At 42.2% G+C, this 18,394-nt stretch overlaps 1 protein-coding gene across 6 annotated transcripts in view; it reads right to left on the reverse strand.

Moving 5' to 3' along the window:
• The window catches only part of LOC118311105 (triple functional domain protein-like), a 78,938-nt gene that overhangs the window by 47,155 nt on the left and 13,389 nt on the right, over window positions 1-18,394 (reverse strand). For all 6 annotated transcript variants that reach the window (XR_007030751.1, XM_035634669.2, XM_047332001.1 and 3 more), the window contains exon 2: window positions 9,922-9,972. Coding sequence is in view for 5 of the 6 variants with exons in the window: in XM_035634669.2 (XP_035490562.1) it covers window positions 9,922-9,972 (51 nt within the window). In the remaining variant the exon portion in view is untranslated. The remainder of the gene's footprint in view (window positions 1-9,921; window positions 9,973-18,394) is intronic.

Here is an 18,394-nt window from a genome sequence, read left to right on the forward strand (position 1 = left end):
TTAAGAACAAGTGCTATATTTGTAATGATGTGTGAAGCTATATGTGAACTGAGTGAGCATATCAACAACATGCAAACAAATGGATAAGTCAGCATGTTTTTACCAGGGAGTGATTCATCGTCTCAACAAAGGACTATCTCTGTTGCTGTTTGATTGTTTGGCTGCCATTGAGCAGCAGGATAGTCAAAGTTCAATGAAAAACCTAATGATGACAAGACGACAACCAGATAAGCACCTCTGTGTGTATGTGTGTGTGTGTGTGTGTGTGTGTGTGTGTGTGTGTGTGCTTGTTGAGGGAGAGAGGGCACAGAGAGAACTTTGTAGCGCTCCGTGAATCCGCTGTACAGTAAAATTTAATGGCCAATGGATTAATGTCTGGTCAGACACACATGACCCTCTGTAATCCATCCCCCCTGAAATGCATGCAAGCACGAATGCACGCAAACATTTAACCCCCCCAAAAAAATGATTCCAAACACACACGTTTTTCCTGCAGATTAACTACAATCTGAGTGGGTTCGTCTAAAAGGCATTTTATCTGGAAATATCTGGACATGACAACATATTTTTCACTAGCCTGACAATGAGCACTACGGGTAACACCTCCAGTTGTCGTATTCTGGGTGGATCTTCTCCTTTACTTTTTTTTTTTTTTAACACAAAAGTTTAACCACGCAGACACATCACTTTCCTGAGCTCTGCAGTGGGAATGGAGAGAGTGGCACAGTGGCTAAATATAGAGTGGCCACCGGGTCACACCCACCACACACACAAACAGAAGAAATTTAAAAAAGAATTGTACAAGGAGAAGAGACGCTACTTAATATTTGTGAGATATAGAGACATGTCATTGTGACATAACTAGTCTGAGAAAAAAGAGTATGTGAGAGAGAGAGAGAGAGACACAGAGAGAGGGAGCGAGAGAGAGAGAGAGAGGGAGGGAGGACTCAGAAGACTGAGGGAGCGAAAGTGAGCAAGAGTGTGAAAAAAGGAAGGCAGACAGGGAGCGGCTGGCAAGTGACATGTGGACAGCCACACACAGTGAGGGAAAGACAGATGGATATAATGTATGAAGCAGTCACAGTCAAACTTGTCAAATAATCTTCAATCCTTCATTATTTCCCTCCATTTTGTCTATATTCTGTCTGCTATGAAGAATTGTAAAAAAATGAATTTCACTGCCCACTGGCGAGACCGAAGGACACGAAGGAAGAGTTTGAGGAATAAATAAAGTAAAGTACCTCATGGTGGATGTATAAATGCCACACACACACACACACACACAAACAGAGTACCTGTCAGCTGGATGAAGGCGGAGCCAGTCTGGGGATACCGCCACTTGTGATTGGTTGCCCAGCAAGTCATGCTTGATCATTCTTTCACAAATTGTAAAATAAAAAAAATTATTTAAAAACATCCATAAATTGCTGTGGTTTTGGCTTCGTCGGCTGATGGAGAAATGTGGTGCGCTTATCCCATCGGCTAATGATAGAGGGACTGGCCGATGTGCTGAAGTGATCCCAACCCACTGTGGGCACAGTCACAGCAGCTGAGGCTGATCCTGGGATTCCTGAGGGGAGATATTCCAACCCAGCAGACGACCAAAACCACTCACACTGGTGCTGTCTACGCATCCATATGGAAAAGCTGGTGCAGTCATTTCCAAGCAGAAACAGAGCTATCGGCGCAGACCGAGACAATGGGGCCCCAGAACACAGTGTGGATGCATGGCCTCAGGTTGCACTTCACGATTGCATTAGGTGAGCCGCTAATCTGCCTGTCTTTTGGAAAGGCGGGTTCCTGGAGGTAATCCTCAATGTGTAGGAGGGGTAATGCTTATAATATGCCTGCACTGCATTTATGCCCCCCCCCGCGAAGCTGCTTAGCATGAGGAGGGAGACTTGAGATTGATGGGGAAACCCATACAAGGGAGGGGGATAGGCTACAACCGTCAGTGGCTTTTAGATTTTAGTGGCATTTTAAAAATAAAGCGATCTCCGAGTTTTAGCTCCGTATCAGAAATAATCTCTGTCCACATAACACACCTGAAAAGGCATATCACTTGACAAACACCGGGCAAAGCAGGTGCGGATCTAAACAGGAAGCAGATTTTCTTCTCTGTAGTTGGTTGCAAGGTTACAGAAAAATACTACAAATGAGGGACAGTAAGAGCAGGGATTTCCTTTTCTTGTGTTAGTAATGCTTTGCTTTCACCACTTAAAGTACAGTTGTAAGAACAAAGCAGGGTAGAGACTGTGTCACCGTTTCTAATAGTGTCAGTTTAATAGTTTTGATCAATATGGCAAGATGCATTTCCGAATTACTCCATTTTGGGGGCTCAAAACCTCCGGAGAAATGTGGACGGCAAGCGTAAACGCTTGCGTGTATTTTCAAACTGATTATTTGATGTGTTAAAGTCATGATTTTGGAATTAAGGAAAAACTTTTGATACAAGAGCCATGCTGTGTCTCTGCATTACAGTTACATATAGTGGGGAGCCATCCAAGTGAATCATGGAATTTCATTTACGTTCCTCATTTTATTTATAATCAATAAGCCATTAGCAACAGCCAGAGACGTTATTATTACCTTTTCGGTGATGTCTGAAACCAGCAATTCAGAGAAACCCTTGCCGAAGCCCTAAATTAGCAAAAATGAATAATCCCAAAATGAGGTCAACAGTATTTTCCAGGAAGCTTAACTGTCCCATACGACAAAATGCACTATAAACAAGATAAAACTTTCCTAAACCAAAGTCAGTCCCGATAATTCTGTTGCTAGTCCTGAATGGTAGCAGTGAAACACAGCGACACTGCTACACCCCTCAGTGAGACGGGGCAAATGATGAGAGGGAAATGCCAGAAATGTGCATCGATCTTTGCTATATGGAAACTACCCCAACACACTCAGGGATCATTCCACGTCAGGACTGTTACTGGGTCGTGTTGGTTTGTCAAAATATGTCAGCACTCTCCACACACCTAAGAGGTGTGAGACTTGTAGGGGCCACCCTGAGGTCAAGTAGGCATTAGACTGGCTGATACAACAAAGCAGTTTACTCAACAACACCGCTACAAGTCTCCTCAGCGAGATTGTCATAAACACCTCCGGAGGGGTTGGAATGAGCATGGTTCTATGTTTACAAAAAATTAAATAAAAAAATCAGAGGGAATGCAACAGCTGCCTGGACCCGGGCAGATGGGATGGGAGCTGGTACGGGTGGGTGTGGGTCAGTTGTTTGAGGGAGGGGGGAAAGTTGCAGTCACATAAAGGCGTAATCTCATAATGTTTCCCCCGCCGCTGACTTGGACACATCGCTTCCAAACCAGCTGTTACGGGTCAAGAGAAACCAGAACCGCGCACATGTGTGTGTGCATCCCTGCATAGTTGTGGACTTCCCACATTCACAGCGTGACAGAAATTCCTTGCCGAGGGATGTGTGGGAATGGTAGGCATTCCTCGAGGCTGAGGGAGGGGACAGGAATAGGGCGTCCATGATCTGGATGCTTGACCCACATCCTCATCAAAGACGCTCTAAGACGCCCAAAATGAATTAGATACTGGCTGGTGCAGTTAAATCTGACTGCAAGCTTATTCTATTAATCAATACTACAGTGTTTTAATGAGGGAAATGCTGACCTGTAAATATAAATTTCTTTTGTGTTGGATAAGTTACTCAGGAAGGGAAAAAGGTTACTAATTACTTATTTCTCTTAAATTTTTCAAAAAGTTATTATATTACCTTACTTATTACTTGGTTTTAAAAGAAATAAGTTACATTACAAGTTATATTACTATTTTACTTTTGCGGGTTCTGCATATTAAGTCATAAGAGCAGCCTATCTGATGATTTTACAGAACATAAAATGTTCCATAACACCACATTTAAGCTGATATTTTGTCCAGCTTCTTGTTCTTTTATCTCTTCCCTGACATATTAAGCAAGGCCCTAATGTTCAGAAGTGAAACAATGATTGTATGTCATTAGCAGAAGCTTCTCAAATCTCTTATCTATGATATACCCAGCGACAAGCTTCTCCAGATCTCTGTCATCTTATATCATCATATAAGAAAGCCCACCTAGAACAAAATACATATTTTGCATACTCGCAAAGCAAAAGTAAATAGTAATGCAGCGTTACTTGGATCATTAACTGTAATCTAATTACTATTCCGGAAATTGTAATCCCTTACACCACCCGTTACTGGGAAAAATAATAATATATTACTGAGTAATTAATTACTGCCCTACATTGTTTGCCTCTGATGAGGAAAACACTAGAAAATTGACAAAATCAATGATCCTCATTGCCAGGATCATTTTATCAAGTGTATCTTAAACTCTCCTGAAGTTTTCAACAATATGAGGTTCCTTGGACAACAACTTCCTCAGCCAATCAATATTTTTCATGTCAACACAGACGGCAACCCTAACCCTATACAACTTCTTTACAGCTGGAACTTCCGACTGAGGTCTGTAATTTTGAGATCCAATATATAATGGAACGACATCCCTGACGTCCAAGTTCCGAGGTATAATGGAGCGCTGCATCACTAGCCGACATGAAGTTAGCGCTGTTGTAAATGTTTCCATGGTAGCGAAATTCACCAATCAGACATAGCAATGTTACACCTCAGGATTGTGGGTAATGTAGTACTTTTCAATGACATCGCAAAACAAGGTTGATATCATATGGACTTGTGGCTTCTACAGGTGCATTTAACATCGTTTCACAACAATTTTCGTAGCTCGTAGTAAGTCTACATCAGATGGTTACAACATTATGGCTAATGAAAAAAAAATAGACAGGCTGATCTCACAATACTACAGATCATAAGTTTAGAACATCTTAATTTTCATACTCCAAATCTTTATACCAATTAAGGCTATTTACTGGACCTGAGCTGCTCAGATGTTAATAAAAACTGGACAACTGGGAGTGTTGCACAACTTTAGACTGGTAATTTATTAACAAGAAAGAACACGCGATTACAGCCCACTGTTTCATCTGCTGATAGAGCAATATGCAGTCATATTTTTAGCTGCCATTTGTGCCAATTCACTACAATCTGGGACACTTCGAATCTCCAGTAGCAGATCTTTAAAGCAGAGGGAGGCAGGATTCGCTAGATTCTTTTAACAGACACTGAAGTTGAGTATGGATGTCCCAGGCCGGCCGTCTGGTTCAGTGCGCACTAAAAGATATGATTTCTAAAAGAGACCTTTTTGAAGCACTTATTTCATGCTGCATTAAAAATCAGGGCTTGGTTGATGAGAACAGGGTGTCTTTATCCGAAACATCAAGCCAACACAATAAATGAATGCACAGTACAGCCTGGGTGTTTGTTTCCTATGCACTCAGACTCTCTGTATCCTTCCACTTTCCTCAGTTTGTCCCCAAATCAGAGAATTGGCCCGAGAGTGAGAGAGAGCAAGAGAGAACCTTCCTTTATCTCCGCCTCTTTCTGTTTTCTCCATCCGTCCAGACCTCTAATAGCAGAGTAGGCTAACCGAGCGAGAAGCGGGCCAGGGTTACCCCAGCGACCCAAACACAGCAGGGGAGGAGGGAGAGAAAGAGAGAGAGACAGAGAGAAGGGAGAAAAGATGGCTTGTTATTGGTGCCAAGAGTTCATTTGTCCGGGACTTTTAACACCACCTGATCTCATTTTGACAAACTGTGAGGAGGCAGAGAAAGAACTGAAGGTTCACACGTTAAATTCTAATGAATAAATGTGTCAAACATATCTTTAATAATTCTAATCTATTCTATGATGGAGAGGGTAAAAAACCCCACAGTGGGCTAGTTGTTTTCAGCTGTTGACTCCTGCCGCAGTTCACCGTTAAAGGGCTAATGCAGCTCTGTCAGTTACAACATTATTACTGCTTCAGCTCCTCCAATCTGCATGAACACGCCATCTGGAGGTGAGGCGGACATTACAGTGCAGCTTGTAGAAGGCAGCTGATTACTGGAGATTTAAACAAATTCCAAACAACGAGGCAGACAGAGAGATGAGAAAAAAAAAGAGTGGACAGACAGACAGCGATGGAAATGGACAATCCCACAACATTCCCTCCACGCAGAGCACTCTTCAGCACATCTGTCAACGTCCAAAGCAAGGGGCCAACTCTGAGGCTGAGAAATGAAGCCTATGCGGAAGTGCTATAAACTGCAGTTCACTAGATGCCCGCTTGAGGCCGGCTCCAAAAGCGAGTAAATCCTCATAGAGCCCCATGTTAAAATGCCCAACTTTACAGCAGAATTAAACATGTTTACAGCCTGGTTCAAAAAATTGTTTTGGGCCCAATGGCTGAACCTGAATTTATTTTTAACTCCCCCATTTATATTATATTAAGGTTTGAAATTCAGCATAATTAGGGGCGTGGAAACTTGATTGACAGGTGACGCCGCTGTTTGTTAGCCGCTCGGTGGCAGCTAGCCGGTGGCAGCGTTAGCTGTAACCAGAGCTAATCCCCGGTCAGTGAACGGGACTTCTCGAACATTTCCAGCTACTACCGGATGAATAATTCGACTGCTGTCAGTCGTCCCAACAGAGAAGTCCAGGAAGCTTGCGCTCCTGTTGTTTCGGTAAGTGAAATGATGGTGTTGTTCTGTGTTTGCAGTAATGAGCGGGTGTCGGTGTCTGCGCTTGGTAGCTGCTCGTTAGCTTAGCTCGCTCAAGCGCTTCTCAGTCAGCTAGCCTGGGGTTAGCCTGGAGCGAGACTCCGGCTGTTTCTCAATATGCATACTTGCGTTCTTTGGAATTGATAAACGGCCTCCGTCTCTGCTGACTAGGCTAGTGGGACCAACACGAGGCGTCTGCGTGTGGATGGTAAATATGGTCCACCACGTTAAATATGAGCAATGCAATGTTAACGTGACATTAATGCAACTGTCAAGTTACATTAAGATTTTTTTTTACTAAAACCGACATGATAGATAATTAGGATGCAGAAACAGACTTGTTGTGATCGCATGTGACGAGGTTTGTCTGTGTAATTTTCCTGCAGATGATCCAGACAGACTGGACCAGTGGAAGCTCAACATGAGGCAGAACTGAACTCGGACTCATCACTTCAGCACTGACCCCAGGTCCACATATGGTTTGTTAATAACTTAATGGTCATATATTTCCCAAGTAAAACATGAGAATAAAGGTGCCCGTAAACTTTGATGACAATTAAATATTCTATACATACTGTACTGTACATTCACTGTGTTGGTAGAACTCTGTTAAATCTAAAACTACATTCAAATACAGTTGAATATCTACAGAACACAAGCACACAAACCTCTTTATTTACAAACTTTTTTTAAAAACTATTTTTTATTTGTGTCTTTGTTATTAGGGAAGGACCTGCCTGTCTGTCTCCAAGAGCAAAGAAGAAAAATTAATCACTCAGTTCTTATCATTACATGTACTGTTACACAGCTTTTAAAATATATTTAAATCACACAAACCTGTTATTGCTTAAGGTTTTATCTGTAGTTATTTGTCAATTAATAGTCAGATTTGAATGTGAAATCTCACATATTCAGTCAGTATTAATGACAAAAATAGTTAAAATATAAACATAATGTATTAGACAGAACCAGAAGTTATAGATTAACTCTCAGATTTATTTTTAGTGAAGGTACAAAACACAAAAAGGTGGACAATATTAAAATTAAAGAACACATTTAATAAACAGACTGGGCCTGTGCAAGCAGTAACAGCTGAGCTCAGAATGAGCCCAGAGGTGCAGAGTCCATGTGGTGGGAGGAGAATGGGATACAGTGTGGGACTGTAGGGGGAGGGGAAGAGCAGAGGTAATAAGTGTTGTAGCTGTAGTTGGTATTTTTTATCAACATTGATGTACATAAAATAAACTCAACATTGTCCATGAAATTCAGGGACGTGTTTAGACTTAACAAAGTGTGTCCTGAAAGCCAAATTTAATAGCAGTGACAGGTCCCCTTCACAAGATGCTGGAGGTGAGTCTGCTGCAGGTCGTCTTCATGTTGACCAGCCTGATGCTACTGATCTCCCTCAGGTTGTCGTCACCACAGTGGATGATGAGGACGTCAGCTGCGCTTCCTCACAGAGTGGAAACAGACTGGAAGAAGACTTTTCCCACCCAGTCCACCAACCAAACACAGCACGCCAAGGTCTGCAGCTCTCTGGACACTTCGACGGACAAACTTTGGGATCAATAAAGTTCATCCATCGATCTACAAGTCATATTCAATACTATCTACAATACAAATTCAAGGAAAATGCGTCCATCAAAGGAGCAAACAGTGATAACTTAAGTGTATCAGTACACAACATCTAACTGCGTTTAAAGATCTTTCCTGGAGGAGCCTTTGCTGAGCAGACTGACACGCTGTCGTGTTCTGAGACCGCAAGACATCAAATGCTGAACATTGCTCCACATCAATGTCATGCTGCTTTCAATGTTTGTCCAGATTGGAGGTGCGACCCGACTCACAGCTTATATACGCCCCGTATTTACTGCACTTTGCCTTGTTGTTGCATTCTCTGTTAAAGTAACTCGGTCCATGTTTCACTCTGTGTATATATATATATATATATATATATATATATATATATATATATATATATATATATATATATATATATATATCTCTTTTAGGAACCGATAAGCAGAAGCGAAATGTAACTTTTTCTCTAAGGTAACCGGTAACACTATTCTGCCCTTACTCGTCTCGCTCCCTCCCTCTCCTCACATGCAGCGCTCCGTCGCTGTGACTTGTCGTGTGAAAATAAAAGCATTCACAGAGTCGTGTAATTGCGACTTCATGCCATTTCATAAAATTCGTTAGGAGCGGCGGCAATAATTTTGAGGGGACAGGCAGCAAATGTACATAGCGGAAACCCAGAGTAACAGTGAAGCCAAGGACTGTCTAGATGTAACCGCATTCATGTTGTTTTCCTTGCCTTTTCCTGCAGGCGCTGGAGCTTCCACCATCAAGGCCCTGAGGCTGTGGAGCAACCTGCCAACTCACTGTCCTCCTTTATAAAGAGGGTTTTGATTTTTCAAGGGTGATACAGCAAATACTTTTTGACTAAAGCTATTTAAAGTCCAAAATCTGTGCGTATCTCCTTTTCATACTGGAAAGCCTCGTCCGTCATACTTCCCACTGAAGCACAAGGGACTAATAATGTTTAATATCAAAGAGGCCATATTTCTCCTCAAAATGTCAGATTACAGAAAGACAAACACTGACTGGCAAATATCAACCCTCTGATATGACAAAACAAACCATAGTCATAACACACTCTTAGACTTGGTCTATCCTGTGACAATAAAAGAGAAAGATCAAGTATGACTGAGAGGACAGGAAACAAAAGAAATATAATTTTAGGATGACGGACAGGCAAACTAGGTGAATTAAACAAAACAAAAAAGAGCGAAGCGCCAGGGTATATCAAATCTCAAACCAAACCATAAGGGATAGAGGGCTGGAGGAAACCAAGGGACGAGGAATGAAAGCCACAAGCATTGTCCGTCTCAGCTGATCATTGAGAAGCTCCAGAGATGGGTGCTCGGCAAAGGAAGCCAAACCCGACATGGGGGACATGGTTTCTAATGGCGAAAAGGAGGGGTGGAAACGAGGAGTGAATCAAGCAGATATAAGATGGTGAGAAGAAATGGTGGCAATGACCTGCCGTTGTCAATGGGAACACTGAAATATTAAAAGTGTGTGTGTGTGTGTGTGTGTGTGTGTGTGTGTGTGTGTGTGTGTGTGTGTGTGTGTGTGAGACACCTATTTCCTCTAATAATAAAATACATACCCCTCTAACACCAATGCCGGACACAAAAACAGACATGGTGAAGAGCGTAGAACAACTGTGATGTTCTGTGTGTTTGGGTTGATGAATGTGTGAATGTCAGTTTGACCTGACATAAATGTTTACCTGCTATCTGACTCGATACATCTCCTTTTGGCTCTTTAGGGAGGGATCCATCTGTAGGCACAAACAAAAATGAGAGAAAACAAATAATATTAACAACTTGAAAGAAATGGATTTTGCTTATTACGATTCTAATTTTTCAAGTTGGTTTTTGGGGTCTTTGTTGGATAGGGAGAGTGAAGATAGACGGGACATTAGGGCTGAACAATTAATCGCATTTGCGATCATATCGCGATATGATAAAATGCAATTTTCTAATGGCAAGGGGCGCGATTACACAGGTCACGTGATACGCGAGCGAGTGGAGCGCTCGTTGCAAAGAAAAAAACAGCAGTCCCGCTGCACTAACCTGCTGCGCAATGGCCTCATGCTCGACAGAACAGTCGGAAAATGATACAGCGGAGACTTTAGTGTCGAAGAGGAGCAGCACGTCAGTACGTGTGGAAGTTCTTTAAAAAGGAGGATGGTGCGCAGCGTCAGGTGTTGTGCAGACACGGGGCAACACAACCAACCTGTATCAGCGCTTGACCCACCGCCGCAGTTGTTGGCCGTACACCGCGGCAATCAGTGACAGTAGTGACAGTAGTGACGAACACAGAACCACACGAGAGTTGTTCGAGACTGTTACTCCGTATGAAAAGGTAAGAGAGCTCTCTCCCCTTCTCCTCTTCAACACATCTCACTCTCTGTCAATGTGTGTGTGTGTGTGTGTGTGCGCGTGCGCTAATTATAATCGCAAATCGAATCGCAATCACAATATCTGTTAAAAAAAAAATCGGGATTCCATATTTTCCCTAAACCGTTCAGCCCTACGGGACATGTGGGAGAAAAGAGTAAAGGTATGAAGGCTTTGTGCCAAGAATGGAGCGATTTTATATCCAAGCTTAAAGCAGTGGCATTTTGAGCTAAACGCTAACATTAGCATGCTAACATGAACACAGTGACAATGCTAACATTGCAACGGCTACAAGGTTTATCTCGTTTGCCATTTTAGTTTAGTTAGTTAGCATGCTAACATTCACTGGTGACACATAAACAAAGTCTAGCCGAGGCTGATGGGAACGTCGTTATTTTTTATGTGTTTGGTCGTAAACCACATTGGACAAATGTAAAAAAAAAAAATTGCCTCATACTGGCAAAAAATAAATAGTCCAAGAACATCAAAGACACTACAGTTCATCCTGAGGGAGACATGAACGTCTGAACCAAGTTTCATGGCAATCCATCCAAAAGTGGTGGAGACTTTACACTTAGAAAAATAAAGAAGAGAAACCCTGACAGGCTGACGTTGCCATTTGCGGTAGTGTGGCTGAAGAAGACAATAAGACTGAATAACATCCAAGGGAGGACGGTGCCGTTTGTCCAGTACAAACAACGCTGAGCCTTTAGGAATAAGGTTTCTGCATTAGTTGAAAGCTCATGGAAAACTTCCAACATTTACTTGTTCGGGAAAGCGAAAAACCAAACCAAAATTCTCCCGGTCACAGAAAAAACTGGTTTACGACAAGCACAGTCTTAATTTTCTGAAATCTGAGCACACTTCCTGTCACCGGTGTGACACAAAAAGCTTCTGCTCGTCACAACCGATTCTCCCTCATTTATAGTTATTATACCAAAACAGCATGGTCTGCTTACACTGGACCAGTGCGTCCAGGAGTCACTTTCTCGTCACCCCGTAACTCATGACCGAGGCCCACTGGTCTCTCAGCCAATACTACAATTGGCCCATTGATCCAGCCAATAGCCTGTGTATGTGAGAGAAGCTGCTGCTGCTGCTGTGACTGAGTCGACTGGTTGACTCAGTGACACATACTCCCTCTGTTCTGACTCAGGCCAACTCCTTCCTGTTTAGGTTTACAGAGCTCTGCATTAAGGCAGACGGCGGTTGTACTGAATACAGGATCTGTACTGTCAAGTATCTAAAAATATGTTCATGGATATAGTCTGATTTTTATCTTGAAAAAAACTTATTACACAGTAAAAGCAGAAACATTTTCTCAACCCTACTATGTAGCTTCCATTAGCACTGAAGAGAAATGAATTACCACAGTATTTTGTTAACTGAGAAATCCTTTGTGTCAGAATTTAATTCGAACATATGTGTTATGAATTTGTTGATTGTTATTGTTTTGTTATACATCACAAACACAACATCTGTAATAGCGGCATCTGCCTTTTGCCATATCTTAATTTATGGAATATAATGCATTTACCATCCATCCATCCATCCATCGTCTACCGCTTTATCCATTTAAGGGTCACGGGGGGGCTGGAGCCAATCCCAGCTAACATTGGGCGAGAGGCGGGGGAACACCCTGGACAGGTCGTATAATGCATTTACCATATATTTAAATTTATTTATATTGTATGTGTTCTAATCGAGGGTGACGGGCCATGCTGTCTATTTCAAAAAACATCTTTCCCGCTTTCCCACAAATTCACTGAAAGCCCTGATGTACCTGTTTTTTGCTAGCACTTAAACACAGCAGACATTTGTGAAACCTTTTGTAGCGGACAGTTGAAAAGTCTCAAAACTCCACACACGCAAATGAATACAAAGAATGTCACAAATATCTTTAGATATTTGAACACACAGGCAGCTATTTGAAAGTGAACATTACTACATCTGTGAAGCACCACTGCAAGAATCAGGTATAGTACTGAGAGAGTCTGCGGATGAGAGCCACTAGAGTCCAGTCAAGTGCTCGAAACAAACCTCAAACTTAGACGTTGCATGAGGCTTTTGGCCGTGGCACACCACATGGTAAAGAATCACAAAGGTGAGATGTTGGCTGCTGCAACTTAACATCTGCAAAGATATGGCCCCATGCAATGGGATATTTCTTTCTCACCATTACTACTGAAGAATAATAGCTGAGAATAATAGCAGTGACAGCCGCTATGAAAGTAATTGCTTGAGTCAAACCTACAAGAGAACATCTTTCATTAAAAGCAACAGTGCACTTAAGTTTTCAGTTGACTCTCTCACCCTCTCACTCACCTGCTTGCAGTTGCGAACACACAGGATCCAATTCTGTGTTTATATCATACTCCATGGATAAAGTAGAATGGAAAGATTCACACTCAATATGCTGGTGCGACTGCAGAGTTGTTTCAATCAATCACATTTATAGGCCATATTCACAAATCACAATTTGCCTCATAGGGCCTAATCTGTTCAAGGTGTCACATCCTCTGTTCATAACCCTCGACTAGCGTGAAGTTGTATGAGGATTAAAATACAATGGACCTACACATCATTCACACTGATATTTGCTCGGCGTGAAAAGCTGCAACTCCTCTTGAAAAAAGATTTAAACGGCAAAAATATTTTAAAACATTTGGAATAGAAAAGGTAAATCTGGTTCAACGAAGCCTGTCACGATAATTGCGTTATCGACTTATCGTAGGATACATGAACATGAACTCAATCTTAACCTCAATAACAGCTATTGTGTCTGCATGGGTGTTTGTTGACATAAGAATGAATGTCAACAACTGTCCATGGATTGCTGCTTCTATCTTCTTATCTGTTCTTAATCCATTACTGGTTTGGTCTATAAAATGTCAGAAAATAATGATTTCTTCATATTGCTTGTTTTGTCTAAGGCCTAAAATCAAGTCTAAATTTCTCTCAGCAGCAACACAATTGTGGAAGACTTGCACGTGCAACGACCAATAGGCCTATACTGCAAGCTCACATGATTGAAAAAATGACGATAATATAGTTTAACGCAATCATTTCTAGGACAATATATTGTGCAACAAAAAGTAGTTATCATGACTGGCCTAGGTTCAAATTCTTCCACAACCCCAACGCACAAGGTGCTGCGTTGGCCACGTACGTGGACCGAAGACACCCACGGGAAGAAGAATCTGGTTCAAGCATTATTTCATTCTGCTGTGTATCAAGAAACTGAACATGGAGGAGTCTTTCCAGAGTTGTACTACACGGAGTACAAAGACTGTGCAGTCGCTCTGTGTTGAACATGACCTTAGAATGACGAGACTCGTCCTTGTTAGTTTACTTTTTCAGGCACCACATTAATAACTGCCAAGACAGACAGATGGAAGTTTCATAAGAAAAAAAGTTAATAATTATCACTTAAATGTTGATCTGATTGCAACAAATTGAAAATATTTGTTTAACACAAATATTGTATGAATTCAAGACTATATCATTAAGTATCTGTCTTGCTTAAGAGCCATTGAACAAGAAATGTAACTCCTTTCAGCTCCATATGAAACAACCCCTGACCCCTGACCTTCAGTCAATATCCTCATATCAAATGACCATGCTGATGATTTGATACAATCGTGCATTCAGTGAAAACTGGTTCCTCTCTGTAGTGGATAAAAGACGCGCACTATGCACTGTGATTTAGCAACACAGTACACATAAAAAACTAAATATGAGGAAACTAGCAACAAGTGCCAACGCCACGGGCATTCTCACACACAAACACAGTGTGGGAAAGCAGAGCCGAGCGGCAAGGAAACACAATGATCTCAAAGGAATTTTCTCTAAAGCCTTGTACCTGGGAGAACTTCACAGAGAATGAATGAGATGAAGTGGAAAGCAGGGGGAACGGAAGGCTAGAGAGAGAGAGAGAGAGAGAAAGACCAAACACCCACATACTTCACATATTTGTAATGCCGAAGATGTCCACTTAAGCCACAGTGTGCAACAACGTAATACCAGACTACAGTAGCGGTTGCCCACATTGTATCACAATCTAAACAATAAAACTTGTAGCCAAGCCAGAAGTCAAAACATGAGTGGACAAAAGGGGGATAAAGCACAATGTCTGTGTGCATAATAGAGACACAGATACACATGTAGTATTTGAATGGAGGCTTCTACTCTGAAATGTGGCCAATAGAGCAATGGGTTAATCTAACCACACCGAGCCAACTTTGCTGCAGACCATAGTAGGACAAACCCAACACTAAAACATCAGCTGAGCTGTTTGGATAAAGTTAAACAGATCACACACACACACCTCTAACAGCCACTGAGGAAATGACAAAGCAGAAAACTGCAATGGGCCCAATCATAAAACCTCCAAACTCTCTTCTCCCTGAAACATGGCAACACTCAGACACGGTGAACTCACCTAGACCTCAGCTCTGCCGCACACTGCCTATACTGTATCCTAAACTGGGCGCCCTTCCGCACACGGCGATCTCTTGTCCCAACACACAATGTTTCTGTCTCAGAGCCCGCGTTAACACGAGACCACCCTTTCTGTGGGCCCCTGCCTTCCCCTTCTCGGCAGGCACACTCATCGTTTGACTCACGCACACATAGGAAAGACCCCCTTTCATTTAAAAAATACCTATTGTCTGCCTCACACTGACTGAAATGAGGCATGAAGCACAAAAACTATGAGGAATACCCTGCTGTCAAAGTTGTCTTGGAGAGTGTGGTGATATATATATATCGCTGTAGCTAGCATTTAAATGTCAAGGGCCAAGGGATCAACAATCTTTACCAGCTGTAGGTGGCCCGATAACAATGAAACTTCCAGTGGACGTTTAAGTGACACTGAAAGAGTTGATAGTGTTTTTGAGGTCACATGCTCATTGCTGTGGTATTTATGCACCAAAGAATTAAAATCTCTTTGTTTAATTGTCACTGTGATGTCGTTTTTCTGTGGATTTCTCTAGAAGCCTGTAGAGTTTCTGCAGTAGTTGCTCTTTCCTTTGTTAGTTTAGCCACGGTGGTCATCACGCCTCTTCTTGTCAAATCCTGGCACCTGCATTACCCACAGTGTAACTCGAACGCCATGAGTCCAACGGTCTTGTTTGTGTTATGCTGGTAGCAGCTAATGTGGAATCAAGCCACTGGTGCAACACGTACTGATTCAAAACATTGCGAGTGTGGAAGCTGCTGTTCGCCTGGATTTGCTTTGCTCTGCATCCCCCTGCTGAGCTCGATAGGCTCAGGCTACAGGGGAAAGTTGAGAAAGTCTTGAATATCTTTTGAGAAGGTGCAAGGGAAAGCCAGTCATGATTATCTTGATTCAGAAAAGAAGCAAAAGAGAGTTTTAATCAAAGTATTAATCCTCTCTAAATACACATATTAATCTGCTCCAATTATCTACGACATGCCCTCAACAATTCAAGGCTTGTTTTTGCTGTCTTCATGTACAAAAAGAGATACGTCCATCTCAAATGATGTAACAGCCACTGCCCACATACTTCCATGAGTCCTTTACGTTGGCATGGTTGTTGAGCAAAAAAATCCACGAGCGGGCAGCACAGAATCAAGAGTTTTTGACAACATTAAACATGGCGACTGTGGAAGAGGTTCTGATAATGTACATCTTAAGGAAGAGGCAAAAGACGATGCATTGTAAACGCTGGTGGTGGCCACGTGTGTAGTTCCTTACCAACTCGCTCCATTTCTCTCCTCAAAAAAAGTTATGCCATTGTTGAAATGTCTTCATGTCCGGTGGTTGTCTCTCTTGAGCTACTGACTATACTGCCCCCCCCCCCCCCCCCCCCCCACGATTACCGGTGGTATTGCTCCATTTTGTCCTATCTGTCAGCTTTCAGAAAATGTGTACAAATACGGACAAAATGAACGCAGTGTGCAGAAAGAAAGCTCAGTGTGTCTCCATATATGTATCTTGAGCATATGTGAGCCTTAACCAGGACATAAGATAACGTGTGGAAGCAAATTGCCGAAATTGTTGGCGTGTCTTGCGGAGGCAGCGGATGTGTCAGGGAACAACTGTCAAACCACAGACTCTTTGATAGAGACACTTGATATATAATCCGTCAAGTATACAAACACACCTTGGAACTACAGATGCACGAGAAGCATCACATCACCTCATTTCTCACAAGTCTTTCTGCTAAAAATAATTTTTCATATATGCAGTGACATTTAAACAGAATGGTGTGTAAACGGTGTGCAGTTTGGCCATCAATGCCAATATGAAATGTGTGTCAATGCGATTGGTTACATTCACAGCAATTTCTTTTGTGAATATGATCCAAATGTATGCTGCATGATGTGGTGTACATATTTTATATATGGGAAACACAGAGAACTGGTATCAGCTAACGCAGATGTCCTCAATTGCACTAAGATCAACATTAGAAGAGACTTTGCGCAATGGAAACATAGCTACACACGGTGAATTAACTATGCTGTCAGTGTGATCTTGTGGTAGGTGAAACAAAGCTTATCAGGGGCTTAGCTTGATTCAATCCCAACCATCATCCACATAAACATGACCACAGCCTAAACATGATCCGCTTGAGATTAAAACCTTTAATTCACAACTCTTGTTCGCCGTGGCAGCCATTGTGCTTGTTTCTGAAGAGATCCACTGTTTAGAGATCCACTACCTTGACAGTTCTTCTTTAGTCCATACAACATTTAAATGTTTAATACATCACTACCCGTGCACCCAAACACAGTCAACTGAATCAAAACTATGCAAATCGACCATAAATCTAAAATCGTTTAACTCATTAAATTAGTACTCGTCAGTCCTGATGCTAAAGACCAGAGCTTTCGATGAACGCCAGCCGCGCGCCAAACAGCAGACTACTGAAAAAATTGTTTTCCATTTCCATTTTACCACCACCAGCCTCCACCTCTAGACAATGTGTGCATGATGATAGATCAGTCCCGTCCCTACGTGTCCTATATGATTGTGTGTGTGTGCGCAGGCTCAGCTGAGAGGTTGTGTCCTGGTGTCCTCGGTTGTCATCAAGTTATTTTCTCCAGCTTTATGTTCATTTTTCACTTTCTAATCCCCCAATTTTCTTCACAATAATTTAACATGTTTACAAATGGGTGGCCAAACTCATGAAAATATGCAATAATTAAGACGAGTAAACATAGATGAATAGTGGCATTAAAATGTGCCAGAGGTCACCAAATTTGGGCTTTTACAGCCAAGATTTCCCTTGACGGGTGGCTTTTCCATATCTTTGGTGGAAAGCGCAACAAAACTGATATTTCTATCCGACCAGCTGCTCTCACCTGAGATCCCAGGTGCAAAATTGTCCCTATTAAGACACCAGGAAGGCCAGGATGAACAAGTCTGGACCTGCACTAAAGATCAGAACTACTTCTTTAAACTGTTTCCTATGGACCTCAGGGACTCCATCATGACCTCAGCCGCCTGTAGCCTTTGCATTCACGCAAACAAAAGGCCACTGACTGTGATGTTTACAGTGGATCGATTCCTCTCAGTCACTGGCCTTTAGCAGGAGAGAAAAGAAAGGAGTGAAAAGTAGAAGAAGAGATGGACAGAAAGAGAAAGTGAGCTTGACGGGGAGGGCAACAGTGAGACAGCAGTTTTGAATGCACTGGAGACGGGAAGAAAAAAAAAAGGAGTACAATGGTCTTTCAGGACTTGTCCTAGTTTGCTTCACTCTCTCGCGGTCTCCCTTTCTACTCTCTAAATCGGAGCAGAGACCGTTCTGGCAGATCTTTCACACTGACCTTAAT

Source organism: Scophthalmus maximus, chromosome 5, assembly GCF_022379125.1.
Source record: "Scophthalmus maximus strain ysfricsl-2021 chromosome 5, ASM2237912v1, whole genome shotgun sequence".
In the NCBI taxonomy this organism is placed as follows: domain Eukaryota; kingdom Metazoa; phylum Chordata; class Actinopteri; order Pleuronectiformes; family Scophthalmidae; genus Scophthalmus; species Scophthalmus maximus.